The sequence below is a fragment of the Acanthochromis polyacanthus genome, chromosome 9, assembly GCF_021347895.1.
Source record: "Acanthochromis polyacanthus isolate Apoly-LR-REF ecotype Palm Island chromosome 9, KAUST_Apoly_ChrSc, whole genome shotgun sequence".
NCBI classification, from domain to species: domain Eukaryota; kingdom Metazoa; phylum Chordata; class Actinopteri; family Pomacentridae; genus Acanthochromis; species Acanthochromis polyacanthus.
In genome coordinates this window covers 12,916,062-12,935,448 of record NC_067121.1, presented here as the reverse complement: position 1 = coordinate 12,935,448, position 19,387 = coordinate 12,916,062, and the positions used below count along the sequence as shown (strand labels likewise).

Below are 19,387 nucleotides of genomic sequence, written 5' to 3'. Positions count from 1 at the left end.
GTCACACTAACCAATCAGTATTAACCTGCTCCTCATGTTTTGAAATGACATCAGTGGAACCAGAAGCGGAGTTAATCCCCAAGAAAAGCGGCACGGTGGCCATTTGGGAGTATTTTGGTTATGAGGCTGCAGACATTCACCAGAAACGGGTACTGTGCAAAGCTTGCCGCTCTAAAGTTGCCACATCGGGCGGAAACACGACCAACTTATACCAGCACTTGAAAAATCATCACCGGCATTTGCATGAGGAGTGCATGATGAAAAAGTCTAGTGAGAAGTCTGGTGAAAGTGATTCTCAAGCCCACTGCAGCAAACAGACTACAATTACAGCATCCTTTGCCAGTGTAACTCCCTATGAGAAGAACAGTGAAAGGCACCGGGAGATAACGACGGCCATAATGCACTACATCGCCAAAGACACGGTGCCTGTTAACACCGTCACCAAAGACGGATTTAAAAACCTCCTCCGCACGCTGGACAGAAAGTATGTGATCCCGCAGCTACTTCAACCGGGTTGCCATCCCACAGCTGTACACGGAGTGTAAAGAGAAAGTGGAAGCAGAGCTGCAAAACGTGGAGTATTTCGCCTCAACTACAGATATGTGGTCAAGCAGAACGATCAAACTGTTTCTGAGTTTGACTGTGCATTTCATAAATGACAAGTTCGAGTTGAAAAGTCACTGCCTGCAGATGGGATACTTTCCCACAGACCACACCGGAGAGAATATTGCCCTGGGACTGAGAGTGTCTGTCAAGCTGGGGCCTGAAAGAAGAGGACCTTACATGCATCACCACAGACAATGCCACAAACATCATCAAAGCGGTGGAACTTAATAAATGGACCAGACTTCAGTGTTTTGGACACAGGCTGCATCTTGCAATTGGTGAGTGTTTAGGTGTCGGGGTGTGTGTTTATTGATTTATTTAAACGGATTAAATGTGATGGTTTTTTTTTTTTTACTGTCTTCAGTATATCAATCAATGTTTGTTTATAGCACAGTTCATACAAATTAGATTGCAGCTGAAAGTACTTTAAATCAAAACAAAATGTAGTCAGTAGTTTACCGCTTAAAGTTTTTCTTTGAAGCCCTTACAAATGCCTTGTCTGAATAATTAATAATTGTAAGAGGTTATTTTTCCTTGGTATAAGATGAAAAATAACAAACATGGCATCCTACCTTTAGAAAAGTTATGGCAGAGTTCACATAGAGGCTGCTATATTAATCAGTATCAGTCAGATTAAATATATTATTAGCATTAATTGAAATATTAGATTGATCTCTGTATCCTTGGTTGTATTGATTGTGCTGTCGTTATAACTATCTTCACAACAAAATAGACACAAGGATGCTCTTAAAAATTAAAAAGAGGCTTAGCTTTAATAAATTTATTTTCAACAAATAGGGGGCTGTATAAAGATTGAGTGAATCTATTTTCTACAGAGACAAATGCAATTTTAGTCCCTTTGTCTCTGTCTGGATGGATACATTCTTGTATGTATGCATATATAGAAACATATATGTATTTGTATGCTTACCTGTGTATCTATAACATGAAGAATTTGTCCTCAGCCTGCTCTGTTGTAAAGTGCCTGAAGATAACAGTTGTTATGAACTGGCACTCCACAAATTAACATTGATTTATAAATGCATTATGTGTTTTTAATTATTAATTTCCATATTGTTGTCTATAATATGATTTTCTTGGATTTACTTTGTTCTTTTGTCTTGGAAAGTTTACCATCATTATCATTTCATCTTCAACCTGTAATACTCATTTTCTGTTTTTGTTCTTGTTTGTCCAGAAAATGCTGTTAAAGATGATGCAAGAGTTAAACGGGCAACAGGACTTTGCAAACAGATGGTCGGTGTCTTCTCTCATAGCTGGAAAACAGAAGACGGCGTTGAAAAAGAATTAAATTTACCTGAGCACTCACTGATTAGAGTGTCCAACAAGATGGGGTTCAAGGCAAAAAATGATTGGGAGGGTGTTGGAGCAGAGCAAGGCATTGTCTCAGGTTCTGACTGAAGACAAGAAGACGCGTCACCTGGTCCCCACTTGGCAGGACATAGATGTCCTTGAATCAATAAACAGTGCCCTTGGTCCTCTTCAGGAGTTCACAGATGCTCTGTCTGGTGAAGCCTACGTAAGCGTGTCGTACCTGAAGCCAGTCCTCCATCTCCTGAGAACATCAATCCTGACTGAAAAGGATGAGGACACTGATCTTACCAAGGAAATAAAGTCAAGAGCTCTTGCTTACATTGAAGATAAATACAGCGACCCAGCCACACAGGAGCTACTGGACATTACTTCGTTCCTTGATCCTAGATTCAAGACTGACTACATAAGAGCAGAGATTGAAATGGAAGAGGTGGCACGAAAGGTAACTTGTTTTTCCCTGTGTAGTTTAGTAATACAAAATGCCACAGCAAGACAAGTGACATTTTTATTACACTGATTGGCATTTTTCTGTTTAGATACCATATCAAGTTGTCAATAATCACATCAGACTGCAAAACTTTGACAACACTTTCTGTGTTTTGCAGGAAAAGAGGGCTTGTGTCAGCACCACAGATGCCATGTCCCAGGGTGCAACAGAGGCAGCGCCATTCACCACAGGAAAGGGAAAGCGGTCACTTAGCAGCTTCTTCAAGAGCAAGGCTGTCCCTCCATCTTCCACTTTGCAGTTGGAGGATGCCATTAAAGCTGAACTGGACAACTACCTGATGATTCAACTATTGATGGAGAAGAAGATCCACTGGTCTGGTGGAGAATGCACAATGTTAATTTTCCATGGCTGTGCAAACTGGCTCGTAAATTCCTGTGCCTACCAGCCACCAGTTTGCCGTCAGAGAGGCTGTTTAGTGCTAGTGGCAATGTTGTCACATGTCAGTGCTCATGTCTGAAACCATCAAAGGTTGACATGCTGGTTTTCTTGACCAAAAATCTGTAAAGAGTGATGTAGAGATGTCAAGGAAGCAAGTGTTGTTCTAATTTCTTTGTCATACTTGTTGGGATTACTTTACTACTTTACTGGGATTACTACACATTGTGAATAATGCATTGAAGCATAATTTGAAGAAAATCGCAAATCAAATTAAAATCGCAATATCTTCTGGAAAAATCGTGATCAGTTTTTTTTGTTTGTTTGTTTGTTTTCCCCCTGAAATCGTTCAGCCCTACGCCAAACCCAGACTCGTCCATCAGATTGCCAGATGGAGAAGCGTGATTGGTCACTCCAGAACGCGTCTCCACTGCTCTAGAGTCCAGTGGCGGCGTGCTTTACACCACTGCATCCAACGCTTTGCATTGCACTTGGTGATGTATGGCTTGGATGCAGCCGCTCGGCCATGGACTGTTCTTGAGCTAATCTGAAGGCCGCGTGAAGTTTGAACGTCTATAGCGACTGACTCTGCAGAAAGTTGGTGACCTCTTGGCACTATGCACGTCAGCATCCGCTGACCCCGCTCCGTCAGTTTACGTGGCCTACCACTTTGAGGCTGACTTGCTGTCGTTCCACTTTCACTTTCTTATAATACAGTTGACTGTAGAATATTTAGGAGCGAGGAAATGTCATGACTGGATTTTTTTTTTGCAGAGGTGGCATCCTATCACTGTCGGAATTCACTGAGAGCGACCCATTCTTTCACAAATGTTTGTAAAAGCAGTGTGCATGCCTAGGTGCTTGATTTTTATATACCTGTGGCCATGGAAGTGATTGGAACACCTGATTCTGATTATTTGGATGGGTGAGCAAATCCTTCTGGCAATATAGTGTATATATACATACACACACTCAACAAAAATATAAACGCAACACTTTTGTCTTTGCTCCAATTTCTTGAGATGAAATCAAAGATCTAAAACTTTTTCCACATACACAATATCACCATTTCTCTCAAATATTGTTCACAAATCTGTCTAAATCTGTGATAGTGAGCACTTCTCCTTTGCTGAGATAATCCATCCCACCTCACAGGTGTGCCATATCAAGATGCTGATTAGACACCATGATTAGTGCACAGGTGTGCCTTAGACTGCCCACAATAAAAGGCCACTCTGAAATGTGCAGTGTTTTATTGGGGCTCAGGGTCCACTTCAATGGCTGTGCGAAGTTGCTGGATATTGGTGGGAACTGGTACACGCTGTCGTATACGCCGATCCAGAGCATCCTAAACATGCTCAATGGGTGACATGTCCGGTGAGTATGCTGGCCATGCAAGAACTGGGACGTTTTCAGCTTCCAAGAATTTTGTACAGATCCTTGCAACATGGGGCCGTGCATTATCCTGCTGCAACATGAGGTGATGTTCTTGGATGCATCTCGCAACAAAGGGGCTTAGGATGTCGTCACGGTATCTCTGTGCATTCGAAACGCCATCAATAAAATGCACCTGTGTTCTTCATCCATAACAGACACCTGCCCATACCATAACCCCACCGCCATCATGGGCCACTCCATCCACAACACTGACATCAGAAAACCACTCACCCACACGACACCACACACGCTGTCTGCCATCTGCCCTGAACAATGTAAACCAGGATTCATCCGTAAAAAGAACATCTCTCCAACGTGCCAGATGCCATCGAATGTGAGCATTTGTCCACTCAAGTCGGTTACGACGACGAACTGGGGTCAGGTGGAGACCCCGATGAGGAGGACGACGAGCATGCAGATGAGCTTCCCTGAGACGGTTTCTGACAGTTTGTGCAGAAATTCTTTGGTGATGCAAACCGTTTGTTTCAGCAGCTGTCCGAGTGGCTGGTCTCAGACAATCTTGGAGGTGAACATGCTGGATGTGGAGGTCCTGGCCTGGTGTGGTTACACGTGGTCTGCGGTTTGGATGTACTGCCAAATTCTCTGAAACGCCTTTGGAGACGGCTAATGGTCGAGAAAAGAACATTCAATACACGAGCAACAGCTCTGGTTGACATTCCTGCTGTCAGCATGCCAATTGCACGCTCCCCCAAATCTTGCCACATCTGTGGCATTGTGCTGTGTGATAAAACTGCACATTTCAGAGTGGCCTTTTATTGTGGGCAGTCTAAGGCAACCTGTGCAATAATCATGGTGTCTAATCAGCATCTTGATATGGCACACCTGTGAGGTGGGATGGATTATCTCAGCAAAGGAGAAGTGCTCACTATCACAGATTTAGACAGATTTTTGAACAATATTTGAGAGAAATGGTGATATTGTGTATGTGGAAAAAGTTTTAGATCTTTGATTTCATCTCATAAAAAATGGGAGCAAAAACAAAAGTTTTGCGTTTATATTTTTGTTGAGTGTACATACGTGTGTGTGTGTGTGTGTGTGTGTGTGTGTGTGTGTGTGTGTACACACACACACACACACACATATATATATACATAAAAGACAGCTAGTGCAAAACATCGGTATATATTTACATGAACGGACATTTCAGTAGCCTACCTACACTCTCTTCATGTTATGTGACAGGAAGATGAGCATATCTACATTTTCAGGCAAGCGTGAAATCCTGGTTTTGTTCACAATGTAGCCAGCCTTTAAGAAAATGCTCTCCGATGGGGTGGCAGTGGCCGAAATGCTCAGGCAGTAGCTGGCTGCTACTGGCAGTTTAGGATAGCGGTCACAGTTTTGTTTCCATCATCCAAGTGGGCCAGACTGGACTAGAGAGTCTGCCAAATACTGCTCCATCTCTGGCTTGGCACTTTGATTCCACTTCTCAGGGTGTTCATCGTCTGAGTCCGACACCATTAGCATGGATATGTCCGTCAGCAGTTTGCCTTCTGTTTACAAATGCTTCAGATACAGTGAGGGGGGGTGATCCGTGTATTCGGATCTCAAACCTAATTTTCAGATACCAGCACAATGACCGAATATTCTATTTGGGTCCAGCCTTAGAAATGGCATTTTCAGAACTTAACATCTTACCTTCCAAAGCATTTTCATTTTATATGAAACATTGGATAGGACTGCTCAGAATTACCCACAAAATACAAACATTGCACAAATGATGTTTTAGCATTTTTCTTCCATCATGACAAATGCATCTGTCAGGAAAGCTGCCTTTTTATTGTAATGTGGCTGTCTAGTCAACATTCAAATAAAACTATTGCAAAGCACATGAAAACCAACAAAACCTTGATGCAGCACTGTGTCGTCTGACAGCTGTTGGGCAGCCTGCTTAAAGCCTGAATCGTAGCCTTATTTGTCATTTGATGAGCAAATTACCTTTCATTTGGATTTACATTTTTAATTTTGATGAAATACTGAGTGTTTGCATTCATATCAGCTAGCTGTCATAAATCTCTATTCCATTCTTGATCAACAGCTTTAGTAATTCCGATGTTTGTGAAGCTTGACTGTAAAATATAAATTATGAAAACTGTTTTTCAGTGGTAACTCTGGGAGTGATAGAAGCTTCCATTTTCCTGATGTTGATCTTCCTACGAAGAAGGGTCCTAATGGCTATCACCTTGCTCAGAGAAGCTAGCAAGTATGAAATGTCATGACAGTGAAGAAATATCATAAAACTTGAAGATATTTAATGTGTGAATATCTTTCAAAATGTGATTATTTAAAGAAATATACTATATAAATGTAGAATTGTTTTCCCTGACTTTATGGTTTGTCCTTCTTTGCAGGGCCATCAGTTACATCATGTCTACACTGTTCTTTCCAGTCATCACCTTTTTCTTGTTGACTATATGCATCTCCTACTGGGGGTTTATAGCAATGTATCCTTCAGAGTGGTCAACAGCAATAATAGCAAGAGTTGAAAAATAAACTTACACTTCAATTTTACACATGCTTTGTATTTCAAAAATAAGGGATTAATTATTATTATTATTTAATGTTTAATATGTACTGTTGAAGTTGAAAGCAAACTATAGTTTTGTTGAGCTAGCTCAGACATCTGCTTTGATGTGATTTTTCCAGCAATTGTTATGAACAGATTATTTCACATGGGCGAGTCAGAAGTATACAGACACCATTTAACCTCAGCAAATCTTTGGACTGTGGGAGGAAGCTGGAGCACCCAGTGAGAACCAACACAAGCAGAACATACAGGCTCCACAGAAAGACCCCAGGCCAGGATTTGAACCTAGGACAAGGCAGCAATGTGATTCGACAGTGCTAACCACTTTTCACGCTGGCTGGCAGGCAGGCAGGTGGGCAGGCGGGAAGGAGCAGAAAGAAGTGGGTGGTCTGGCAGAGAGCTGAGCCACAAGAAAACCAAAGTTAACACAGTGGCTGAACAAGTGACCACAAACAAGACCACAGACCTACTCAGGTTGAAATGAGGGAGAGAAGGAGAGAGGAGACTGGGAGGATGAGAGACAGAGGAGCAGAAAGGACAAAGACAGAGGGATAAGCGAGGAGGAATGAGAAGAAAGAAGGAAAGAGAGGGAAGAAGACAGAAAGCAGGGCCAGGGAGAAACCCTGACAATAAGGGGAAATTGTGTTTAAAAAATTGTAATCTATGCCTGTACATGAGCATGAATGCCCCCTGCTGCTGGTTGGACAGAATACTGTTGTGTGCGAGACATTTTGTACACAGCCCTGGCTCTGTAAATGATGGAAAGAAAACAAATACCAGATTTTTTGTTAGCACTGACACAGAGAACACAGCAAACTATGAGGAGATATTCACAGAATTTCACAAAAACTTTTTTGGGGTAACATTGGCTTACTCAACCATGAAGGGCAACAAAGCAAAATAGTGAACTGGTCATTACAAAGACCTGGCCTCTATCCAATTGAAGATTGGTAGGCAGAACTGAAGCATGTATTAGCAAAGAGTCCTACAAACCTGAATCACTGACACCAGTTCTGTCAAAAGGAAAAGGCCAAATATACAGTGGGTACGGAAAGTATTCAGACCCCTTGAAATTTTTCACTCTCTGTGTCATTGCAGCCATTTGCCAAAATCAAAAAAGTTCATTTTATTTCTCATTAATGTACACTCAGCACCCCATCTTGACAGAAAAAAACAGAAATGTAGAAATTTTTGCAAATTTATTAAAAAAGAAAAACTGAAATATCACATGGTCATAAGTATTCAGACCCTGTGCTCAGTATTGAGTAGAAGCACCCTTTTCAGCTAGCACAGCCATGAGTCTTCTTGGGAATGATGCAGCAAGTTTTTCACACCTGGATTTGGGGATCCTCTGCCATTCTTCCTTGCAGATCCTCTCCATTTCTGTCAGGTTGGATGGTGAACGTTGGTGGACAGCCAGTTTGAGGTCTCTCCAGAGATGCTCAATTGGGTTTAGGTCAGGGCTCTGGCTGGGCCAGTCAAGAACGGTCACAGAGTTGTTCTGAAGCCACTCCTTTGTTATTTTAGCTGTGTGTATAGGTTCATTGTCCTGTTGAAAGGTGAACCTTCGGCCCAGTCTGAGGTCCTGAGCACTCTGGAAGAGGTTTTCCTCCAGGATATCTCTGTACTTGGCCGCATTCATCCTTCCTTCAGTTGCAACCAGTCTTCCTGTCCCTGCAGCTGAAAAACACCCCCACAACATGATGCTCCCACCACCATGTTTCACTGTAGGGATTGTATTGGGCAGGTGATGAGCAATGCCTGGTTTTCTCCACACATACCGCTTAGAATTAACACCAAAAAGTTCAATCTTGGTCTCATCAGACCAGAGAATCTTATTTCTAATAGTCTGGGAGTCCTTCATGTGCTTTTTGGCAAACTCTACGCGGGTTTTCATGTGTCTTGCACTGAGGAGAGGCTTCTGTCGGGCCACTCTGGCATAAAGCCCCGACTGGTGGAGGGCTGCAGTGATAGTTGACTTTGTGGAACTTTCTCCTATCTCCCGACTGCATCTCTGGAGCTCAGCCACAGTGATCTTTGGGTTCTTCTTTACCTTTCTCACAAGGCTCTTCTCCCACCATTGCTCAGTTTGGCTGGACGGCCAGGTCTAGGAAGAGTTGTGGTCATCCCAAACTTCTTCCATTTGAGGATTATGGAGGCCACTGTGCTCTGAGGAACCTTGAGTGCTGCAGAAATTCTTTTGTAACCTTGGCCAGATCTGTGCCTTGCTACAATTCTGTCTCTGAGCTCCTTGGGCAGTTCCTTCACCTCATGATTCTCATTTGCTCTGACATGCACTGTGAGCTGTAAGGTCTTATATAGACAGGTGTGTGCCTTTCCTAATCAAGTCCAATCAGTTTAATTAAACACAGCTGGACTCCAATAAAGAAGCAGAACCATCTCGAGGAGGATCAGAAGAAATGGACAGCATGTGAGTTAAATATGAATGTCGCTGCAAAGGGTCTGAATACTTATGACCATGTGATATTTCAGTTTTTCTTTTTTAATAAATTTGCAAAAATTTCTACATTTCTGTTTTTTTCTGTCAAGATGGGGTGCTGAGTGTACATTAATGAGAAATAAAATGAACTTTTTTGATTTTGGCAAATGGCTGCAATGACACAGAGAGTGAAAAATTTCAAGGGGTCTGAATACTTTCCGTACCCACTGTATACATTACCAGGCAGAGGTTTGGAATCCCCCTAATTTTCCCGTATTTTTGTCAAAACAGCCCATTTAAGAGCTAACTTTAGCAATTTGTAATTTCTAATTATTGCAAGAACATTCATGAGTATGCTATGAACAAAATTTAATCAAGTATGGCACTCAAGTAGGGATATTTCTAAGCATTTATTGATGAAAGCATTACTAGAAGGTTTAGGTAGCAACATTACGCTGTCTTTTGTTTGGTTAAAACACTTAAAATATCTTTACAAAAGGTTGCATATCCCCTGTAATAACTATGCTGTCCCAATAGAACATGGACATATCATTCACAGAATGAGCAGTCAGTGCCATAGTTGAGGATTTTGAAACTCCAGCATGTACACGACACTCATAAATACATGGATGCAGGCTTGCAGGACTTATTGTCAGCTTGTATGTCAGAATTACACCATTATACCAACTAGCATAAAGTAGTTCCAGGGTTTAAGCAGAGTCATAGGGAAGCTGGTGTGCTCAAGTAGGGTGTAAGTAGTGGAAGAGTGGATGAAGACAGACAAAATAGACATATGCAACTTCTAAAGGAAGAAACGTAGATTTAATCTATGACATTTTATAACAAGCAGGGATTATTTTTTCCTTTAAAGAAGTCTTCAAAATAAGTTATTTTGATACACAAAAGTGATTTTAAAGAAAAACATGACTTTAAAGACAGTACTTTTAATTACGAAGTGGATGTAAACTTCTCACCCAGTGTGATGAATTAAATAATAGCTCTGTTAAAGCATTCCCTCTCTTGTCATATTGACATTTTACATTCATACAGTAGTGATCCTAACTGATCAAAGATGGGAAATGCTTACTTGGATTAAATATTCGGAAATGTTTAGAAATGAGTTGAAAACAGTGGCAGCCGATACAGTCCTAGTAACCATTTGGCATATTGTAATTGAAATGGTCTGAGAGGAAACTATACTTCTAAACTCCGTCTATGTCCATTTTAGGTTGCAGAAGATCTATCCCCTGATGGGAGACTTCAGCTGACTTATGGGTCTTCAGAGTTAGGATAGTGAGAGTAAGAGGTAGTGGTAAAACGATTTAAAAGGAGAATTTTCACTTGGGAATGCAGGGATGTGAAACCATTAGCAAATGTTAACTTTTAGCTGGAGTGTTTTTGCCTGTGTTTGTTTACTGGATGGGACTTAAAGCACAGACGAGAGAAGAGGCCACTATGTTCTCAAATTCTGGCTTCTTTTCGCTTTTCCTTCTGCACCTTTAAATATACTTGACAAGTGTATATATAAACGTCTGGATTTAATTGCATTTGTAAAGCTCTTCCAGAGAACACAACATTGTGATACAAAAGTTTTTTTCATTGGGATAATTGCATCTGAAATCATCAAATTTATGCAATAATATAAATTATAACATAAATTTAAAAATATTATAATATTTCTAAATATCTTGGAAAGTACTTGGTAGATGTCTTTAAAATTTCACAGGTATCATTTTAAACTTGAATAGTTAAAAAAAAAGTTTCAAGATAATCAGAAATGGTGGAGCAGAAGGTCCCTGATGATTTGAGATGAAATAACCCAGTGATGTTTTCACCAGCTCATTAGATGGGACTTTAACAGGTCTTGTGAAACCAGACACCTGGCATCGTCAGGTGAAGCCATCTACAAAGTGATGTCTCCTGATGTGAGCTGCCCTTACGTCAACAGTACGTGCAACCCTGAGGTACATTAACTGCTGTTTAATTTCTTCCTTATTCTGCTGTCTACTGTCATGACAAAGTCAAATTTGATCTTAAGAATTATGTAAGGCTTTTCATCTTAAAAACGCTATAAAGTCAAACTGTAGAGGAAGATCTGTATAGGATTTGTTCTGACAAAATTACACAATAGCAACTAAAAATGGTATGTTTCTGCACGTTACATGTATTTTTGATCCAAAGATGGCCTATTTTTGTTTTCAGTTCAGTAAGTACTGCAAAGTTTTAGACCATGTTGTGAAACTTTCCTTGATGGTGATATGCTTCATAAATATCCCTCAAAGCATAATAATACAGACATAATCTTGGAGCTGTAAAACAGTCGGATCTGTAAAAGGGACTGTAAATTTCACCCTTTCATACTTCAGTCAAGCTCTGAAGGGTCTGCTAAACAACATGTCTGGTAAATATTCAAACGGGAAAATGATGCTCTTTCGAGGCATTTTAGTCCCACTCTCAGCATGGTGAAATGCATGAAGAATGTGAGAGGAGCGTTTAGCTTAAAAGAAAAAAATAATGCTGCCCACTTTCTTGACCAGCTGCTGCATAATTGTTAAATGTTCAAGAGAGCGACCAAAGAGAAACCTTTTATGACTACAAGTGAAATGAGAATGCTCTCAAGGACTTAGGTAAACATTTTTCCATATAAACATTTAAGAAGATGAAGTAAATTTTTTGATATGCACATGTAGATGTAGCGTAACTACACTGTTTAGTTTAAATAATAATTTAAAATTGAAATTTGCACTCATTTACTATATAAAATTCAGAAATGAATTGCAAATATTCCAGATTGAATATTATAAAAAATCATCAAATCTACTTGTATTGATCAGTTTTCTACACAGAAGTTGTGAACTCAGATTCCCAAACAAAGAAATGCAAAGTAGAACCGATAATAATGATACGTAAACATTTATTAATTAAAACTACAAACAAACAGTTAGACAACAATGACGTCACAAGCAACAGACAGTGTGTAGATGAATTTCTAAATTCCATCGTTTAGCAGAGAGAAAATGATACTTGCATAGTGGCATCAGTACGAGGGGAAAAAAATGCAGCCAGATGTGTGTTTGTGAAGATCTGGTGGATGAGTTGGTTCAATAACACAGAGACAGAATGGTATTTTGCATAGTTGCATTACAAAGGTGTACTGAGTTGTAGATAAGAACACAAAAGCCATCATGAAACAACAAAAAGTCCACTAAAGCCCAAAATAAGTTAGAAACAAAAATGTGTAAATGTCATACTTGCATTCCAGTGACTTTCTTTTATACATAAAGTTCTTTGGAGCCAAATTTAAGTCAGCATCTAACCAATCGTAGCTGTGTCCCTCCCAAGGGGTGGTGTTGAGCTCACTGCTCAGGAGAGGTCAAAGGCCAAATACTTTTAGGACTTAATTTTAGTTCATTTCTTAGACACAAAACCCGATAGTTAAATATCTACTATGATTAAAAATCTAAAATACCACTGAACATGTGCTTAAAATTACATTAAACACAATATGTTTATCTCACATGGTTCTTGAGATAAGAAAAAATGTAAACATGCATGCAAATCTGGAATTTTAGGATACATTATAGTAAACTTTTAATATAACTATGACCACAAACATATACACTTAAGGACAATAAGATTTTAAAATTCTATATGCTTAGGATAAGAGTTTCTCTGTGTTTTGTATGGAAATGACAGAGATGGGGATGTTTATGTCTCTCAAACACTTCAGACGTGAGATTTTCTTCAATCAGGACCAGTGTCCGATGAGGCGATATTATAGATTGAGTTCAGATATTGGGATCATCACTGGTTGGATTTCCGTAATTTTAAAATTTAAAACTATTCAGTTCATTCCTGTATAGAAAGGTCAGGATGTCATAGTAAGGGAAGCAATCTCCTCTTCATTCTCCTCTTGGTGTGTTATCATCAGAATTATGTTGTTTTCTTAAAGAGGGCTGTGAGTGGCCATTTAGATGTAAACATTCATTTTCTGTGTTCCATTTGGGTGAAAATTTTGGGTTTACTGTCTTCTGAAATGACTTCCTACCAAATTTACAGCTGTGAGAAAGGGTCTCTGGATTCTCTGTGTTGCTTTGAAATGCATCCTGTAATAATCTTTTGTTCTGCTCTTCTAAATCACATGATATCCTTGCCCCTCCACACCAAAATAGACAAAAAGCTGTAACTGAAATAAGAACACAGAAAAAGTAATACTGCCAAACAAAACAATGAAAATGTTAAAACTGTGTTTGAAAATTGAATCAATAAAAAAAATATAAATATGAAATTAAATGATTTTGAGGATCTATATTTTATTTTTCAGTGAAACTTTTTTCAGAGCCATTTCTTCAGTGTTTTAATTTCAAATGTTTGTATTCTAATGTGTTGATTTTCAATGCCAAATTGTATTGTCATTGACAAACTATGCTGTCTCTTTTTGGCCTCTCTCTGCTTACCTGATGCTCACCTCCACAGGTGCTGATTCTGCCTGCTTTGCTTGGCTATGAAATATGAAATACTATGAAATATTGGCTATGTCCAGTAATGTGTGGTCATATTCAAACAAGCTGTGGATGCCACCTTTTGCACGAAAAATTCATAAATCAACTTATTGTCAAAAGGCACAGATCAACAGTGGGTCAGAAAAGACTGATCAGTAGTTTTGAGCTCTTTGGAGTAGAGGTGGACAATCTTTATGGTAACAGAGTTATCGGTTTGCAAGCGGTATACACCGAACTGTAGATTTGTGTTTCAGTGGAAAACATTGTCACTCAGTCAGATTTCAAACGGTGACCTCATCTCAGCGACCATCAATGGAAGGAGATTGGCACTGACATTGAAATCTTGATAGGAATAAATGGTGATAGGCGTAATCACCTACTATTCCCTCTTTGAGATAAGGATGTAGTCTAGCCTAAGAATTTTGAAATAGCAAGACAATGGACATTTAACCTTGTTAAGAAATTCAAGATTGATTCCACTAATGCCACAGAGCATAAAGATTTCATAGAAGAACTGAGTAAAGGTTATGCAGAAAAGGTGCCTCAAGAGCAGCTGCAAAGAAATTATAATCATGTGTGGTATATACCTCATAATGTAGTTTGCTATAAAGAACCCAAAGAAGATGTACCAAAGCCACTTGAAGTCTACTGGATGAATGTTCATCTAACCCTAACCCTTTAGGCAAAAATGATTGCTCAGACAAATACAGTATGGAGGTCCTTGACACAATTAAGCATAACGTATGTGTCTCAAGTCTGTTGCTTCTGTATGTCAAGCAATTAAGCTGGTAAAAAACAAACAAACAAAAAAAAAACTCAGAGGCACACTTCTTGAAGGTGGTTTTGTTTTAAGCAAGCAGGTGAGCAGCAGTCATGGAGTACTCAACTGTTTTTGCAAGTCAGTCACAGAGCCAAACTGTTGAAGCAGCTTTAAAGTGCTTCTTGAAAGAGTGCTAGGTATCTAGTGGAATGTCAAAAGATACTGATCTTCAAAGTTATTGTTAATAGCAGAGCACCTACAAGACAGACCAACACGGTCTCACGGGGATTCGTGAAACTGTTACGTAAATTTTTTGTTTCTTTTTCGTGCGCACCAACACGATTTCGTCATGTTTTTCGTGCCGCTCACCACGAAATGTTTTTCGTGTTGCTCACAACGAAACCCGCTGTGGTAATCACAGCTGAAAGTGGTTTATACCAGCGGATTCATGACGATCTAAGCTGTCCATCGGCGTATACTGCTTGTGTGATCGCGTTTGCGGCCGCCGGCCGCCGGACATTCTTTAAATTCCTATGCAAATTGGTAAGTGTACCACCGGGTTATGGTTAGGTTATGGTTAGGTTATGGTTAGGGTTATGGTTAGGGACGATGTCATGCAAAATATAGCGTTGGATTCGCCATGGTTTTACATTAAAAATATAATACACACATTCGTTTGAAATACGTTCTGGGTGGCACGAAAAGTCCGCCGTTTAAAATACATTGGTGCGCATTTCGTGGTGAGCGGCACGAAAAACATGACGAAATCGTGTTGGTGCGCACGAAACCGAAACAAAAATTTACGTAACAGTTTCACGAATCCTCGTGAGATCGGGCTGGACAGACAGTCCTTTCCATTGTCTGTTCCATCTATGGCATGCAGTGCTTCCTTGCACATTTGATCCTCACAGTAAAACAAATACTACAGAGGCTCTGTATTTAAAAATATAGATGGGATGGTATTATCATATTAGAGCTATCAAAGCTATGAAAACCAATGGATCACTGCACCGGCTCAGCTGAGCAGATTTCAAATGATCAAGTACATGAAGCCTGAAGATTTTGAACCTATAAGGTCAGCTGCTGCGCTTTCCCAGCTGAAATTCTAATTTATAAGTAGGCCATTGATTTGTCAGTAGTCAGTTTAGATCCTAGTGAGCAACAGTTTTCCAACTACATAACATTTTCATTCAATATCCTGTATTTGATTGTGGATTTATTGGAAAGTCAATGTATAATTTAATAAATAAGTAATAATAAATAATATATTTTATTCATAAAAAGGTTTACATCTCCATGTGTACTTTAGCCATAAAAATGTGTCAATTATTCCATCTAACCCGCAGTCACTGATGGCAAAGAATAGCACTGTAGTTTAGGAGTTATAATTGCACAGGTCTCGCAAAATATAGATGTGGTGTAAATTGAAGCTTACACTTGGTACTGAAATACAATGTTACACATAGCAGAACAACAGATGTGTACCTGTGAAAATACTGTACACATTTTCACGTTCTTTACAAAAAGTACATAATGTATGTTCCTTCACATTAACATACCACACAGTATAAAATAAATAAATGAAATTCATATTGTACAAATTTGTTCTACCGCATTGTAAATGACCCTCTGTTTATCCCTATCATGTCTCTGTCAGACCTTCAACAGAACCAACATCTCCAACTCAGCATTGTGTCTGGGTTGTAAGTGTTTATTTGCCTTTTATGGCGGGGAGACATCCTACCACCGCCACCTTTTTCTGCTACAGTTGTCCAACCTACTAGTCTTTCTGTGGCTCGTCAACTTCAGCTTGGCCCTGGAGCAGTGCACTCTGGCAGGGACATTTGCTAGCTACTACTGGGCCAAGAGGAAGCCTCAGGATATCCCGTCATGTCCACTATTTTTATCATTTAACAGGGCTATCAGGTTAGTACACAGTCAAAAAACTAAGCCTAGCAATCATTATGTGCTAAATGCGGTACAAACATCTACATTGGTTCTATTTCATCTTTTATTGAAGTATATTATTGAGTAGCTAATGCAAAACAAAAGCAAAACTCAATACAGTAACAATGTGGTGAGCTTTCTCTCTATTTCCAGGTATCACACAGGGTCTTTGGCATTTGGTGCTCTAGTTCTTTCAGTTGCCCAGCTAGTCAGGATCATACTGGAATACTTGGAACAGAGATTAAAATGTGAGCGTGCGCGCACACACACACACACACACACACACGCACACATACATTATGTTTTTCTATCATTGTGGGGACTTACCATTGACTCCCATTCATATCTAACCCCTAACCCTAACCCTAACCTTAACCAAACCCTAACCCTAACCAAAACAATGGCTAACCCTAAAGAAACGTTTTTGCATTTTTACTTTTATCAGTAACAACAACATGGCCAAGAAAACACTGTTTAAACTTGTGGGGCCCGAAATGAGGTCCCCACAAGTGACATAGTTTTCGGTTTTCCTACCGTTGTGGGGACATTTGGTCCCCCACAATGTTGCAAAAGCTAGAACACACACACGCACACGCACGCACGCACGCACGCACGCACGCACGCACGCACGCACGCACGCACGCACGCACACACACACACACACACACATTTCTCATTACGTCATTGTACTGTAGTCACAATGTTGATCTTTGTCCATTTAGGTGTTGATAACACCCTGTCCAAGTTCCTTTTGTGCTGTCTGAAATGCTGTTTCTGGTGTTTAGAGAACCTCCTTCGCTACATGAACCGTAATGCTTATATCATGGTGAGTGGGTTGGTTAAATGCCTACTGTTTACAAATACTAGTATTGCTCTTTATGTCAACAGTAACCTTCAAGTTGTTACAATGCTGGGTTTTTGTTTTTTTTGTCTCTTCCCCACTAGGTTGCGATTTACGGCACAAACTTTTGTACCTCTGCCAGAGAAGCATTTTTCCTACTGATGAGAAATGCAGTGAGGTAAGGCCATGCTTTTCAGACAAGTTAGTGTTCACTGGTCCTTGCTAGACGGTTTGAATGCTTTAACTGGCAGTTTTTTGTGAGAATGCTCATTGTGCATTGAAGCACAGTTATTATTATTGCTTGGGCTTATTAGTTTGATTGCAGAGCAAGATGATGTGTTGAAACATGCTATACATCATCATGTCTCCAGCTCAACTTCTGACAATACCAAAATTACAACATAAAATTGTATTCTTAATGTAAACATATGTATTTCTCATGTGAGTTGCTGGAGTGGAGAGCAGTGTTTTTTGGAGATCAGAGAAAAATTCTAAACTGCTCTAAAATGCACAAATTGTCTCCATAAGTACACTCAACAAAAATATAAACACAACACTTTTGTTTTTGCTCCCGTTTTTCATGAGATGAACCCAAAGATCTAAAACTTTTTCTGCATACACAATATCACCATTTCTCTCAAATATTGTTCACAAATCTGTCTAAATCTGTGATAGTGAGCACTTCTCCTTTGCTGAGATAATCCATCCCACCTCACAGGTGTGCCATAACAAGATGCTGATTAGACACCATGGTTAGTGCACAGGTGTGCCTTAGACTGCCCACAATAAAAGGCCACTCTGAAATGTGCAGTTTTATCACACAGCACAATGCCACAGATGTGGCAAGATTTGAGGGAGCGTGCAATTGGCATGCTGACAGCAGGAATGTCAACCAGAGCTGTTGCTCGTGTATTGAATGTTCATTTCTCAACCATTAGCTGTCTCCAAAGACGTTTCAGAGAATTTGGCAGTACATCCAATCAGCCTCACAACCGCAGACCACGTGTAACCACACCAGCCCAGGACCTCCACATCCAGCATGTTCACCTCCAAGATCGTCTGAAACCAGCCACTTGAACAGCTGCTGAAACAGTCGGTTTGCATAACCAAAGAATTTCTGCACAAACTGTAAGAAACCGTCTCAGGGAAGCTCATCTGCATGCTCGTCGTCCTCATCGGGGTCTCGACCTGACTCCAGTTCGTCGTTGTAACCGACTTGAGTGGGCAAATGCTCACACATCTGGCACGTTGGAGAGGTGTTCTCTTCACAAGGCAGATGGCAGACAGCATGTGTGGCGTCGTGTGGGTGAGCGATTTTTTTATTGCAAAGTTTTGGATGGAGTGGCCCATGGTGGCGGTGGGGTTATGGTATGGGCAGGCGTCTGTCATGGACGAAGAACACAGGTGCATTTTATTGATGGCATTTCGAATGCACAGAGATACTGTGACGACATCCTGAGGCCCATTGTTGTGCCATACATTCAAGAACATCCCCTCATGTTGCAGCAGGATAATGCACGGCCCCATGTTGCAAGGATCTGTACACAATTCTTGGAAGCTGAAAACGTCCCAGTTCTTGCATGGCCATGGCATGTTTGGGATGCTCTGGATCAGCGTATACCACAGCGTGTACCAGTTCCCACCAATATCCAGCAACTTTGCACAGCCATTGAAGAGGAGTGGATCTCCCCCCTTTTATTGTGGGCAGTCTAAGGCACACCTGTGCACTAATCATGGTGTCTAATCAGCATCTTGATATGGCACACCTGTGAGGTGGGATGGATTATCTCAGCAAAGGAGAAGTGCTCACTATCACCGATTTAAACAGATTTGTGAACAATATTTGAGAGAAATGGTGATATTGTGTATGTGGAAAAAGTTTTAGGTCTTTGAGTTCATCTCATAAAAAATGGGAGAAAAAACAAAAGTGTTGCGTTAATATTTTTGTTGACTGTAATATTATCAGTATATGTGAACACGTTACATTTGCTGAGTTTATCAGTCCCTGTGCAAACTCATTCATGAAGTTGCACTAGCATGCAGACCTGACCATTTAACTTAGCTGAAAGTGTAGTTGCTGCTGCTTAG

At 40.2% G+C, this 19,387-nt stretch overlaps 1 protein-coding gene across 2 annotated transcripts in view; it reads left to right on the top strand.

Moving 5' to 3' along the window:
• Nucleotides 1-19,387, top strand: part of LOC110965364 (choline transporter-like protein 5-A) — a 55,260-nt gene that overhangs the window by 26,808 nt on the left and 9,065 nt on the right. For both annotated transcript variants that reach the window (XM_051953357.1, XM_051953358.1), the window contains 7 exons: nt 6,386-6,485; nt 6,634-6,726; nt 11,126-11,213; nt 16,169-16,437; nt 16,612-16,706; nt 17,181-17,284; nt 17,404-17,477. In XM_051953357.1, coding sequence (XP_051809317.1) covers nt 6,386-6,485; nt 6,634-6,726; nt 11,126-11,213; nt 16,169-16,437; nt 16,612-16,706; nt 17,181-17,284; nt 17,404-17,477 — 823 coding nt within the window. The remainder of the gene's footprint in view (nt 1-6,385; nt 6,486-6,633; nt 6,727-11,125; nt 11,214-16,168; nt 16,438-16,611; nt 16,707-17,180; nt 17,285-17,403; nt 17,478-19,387) is intronic.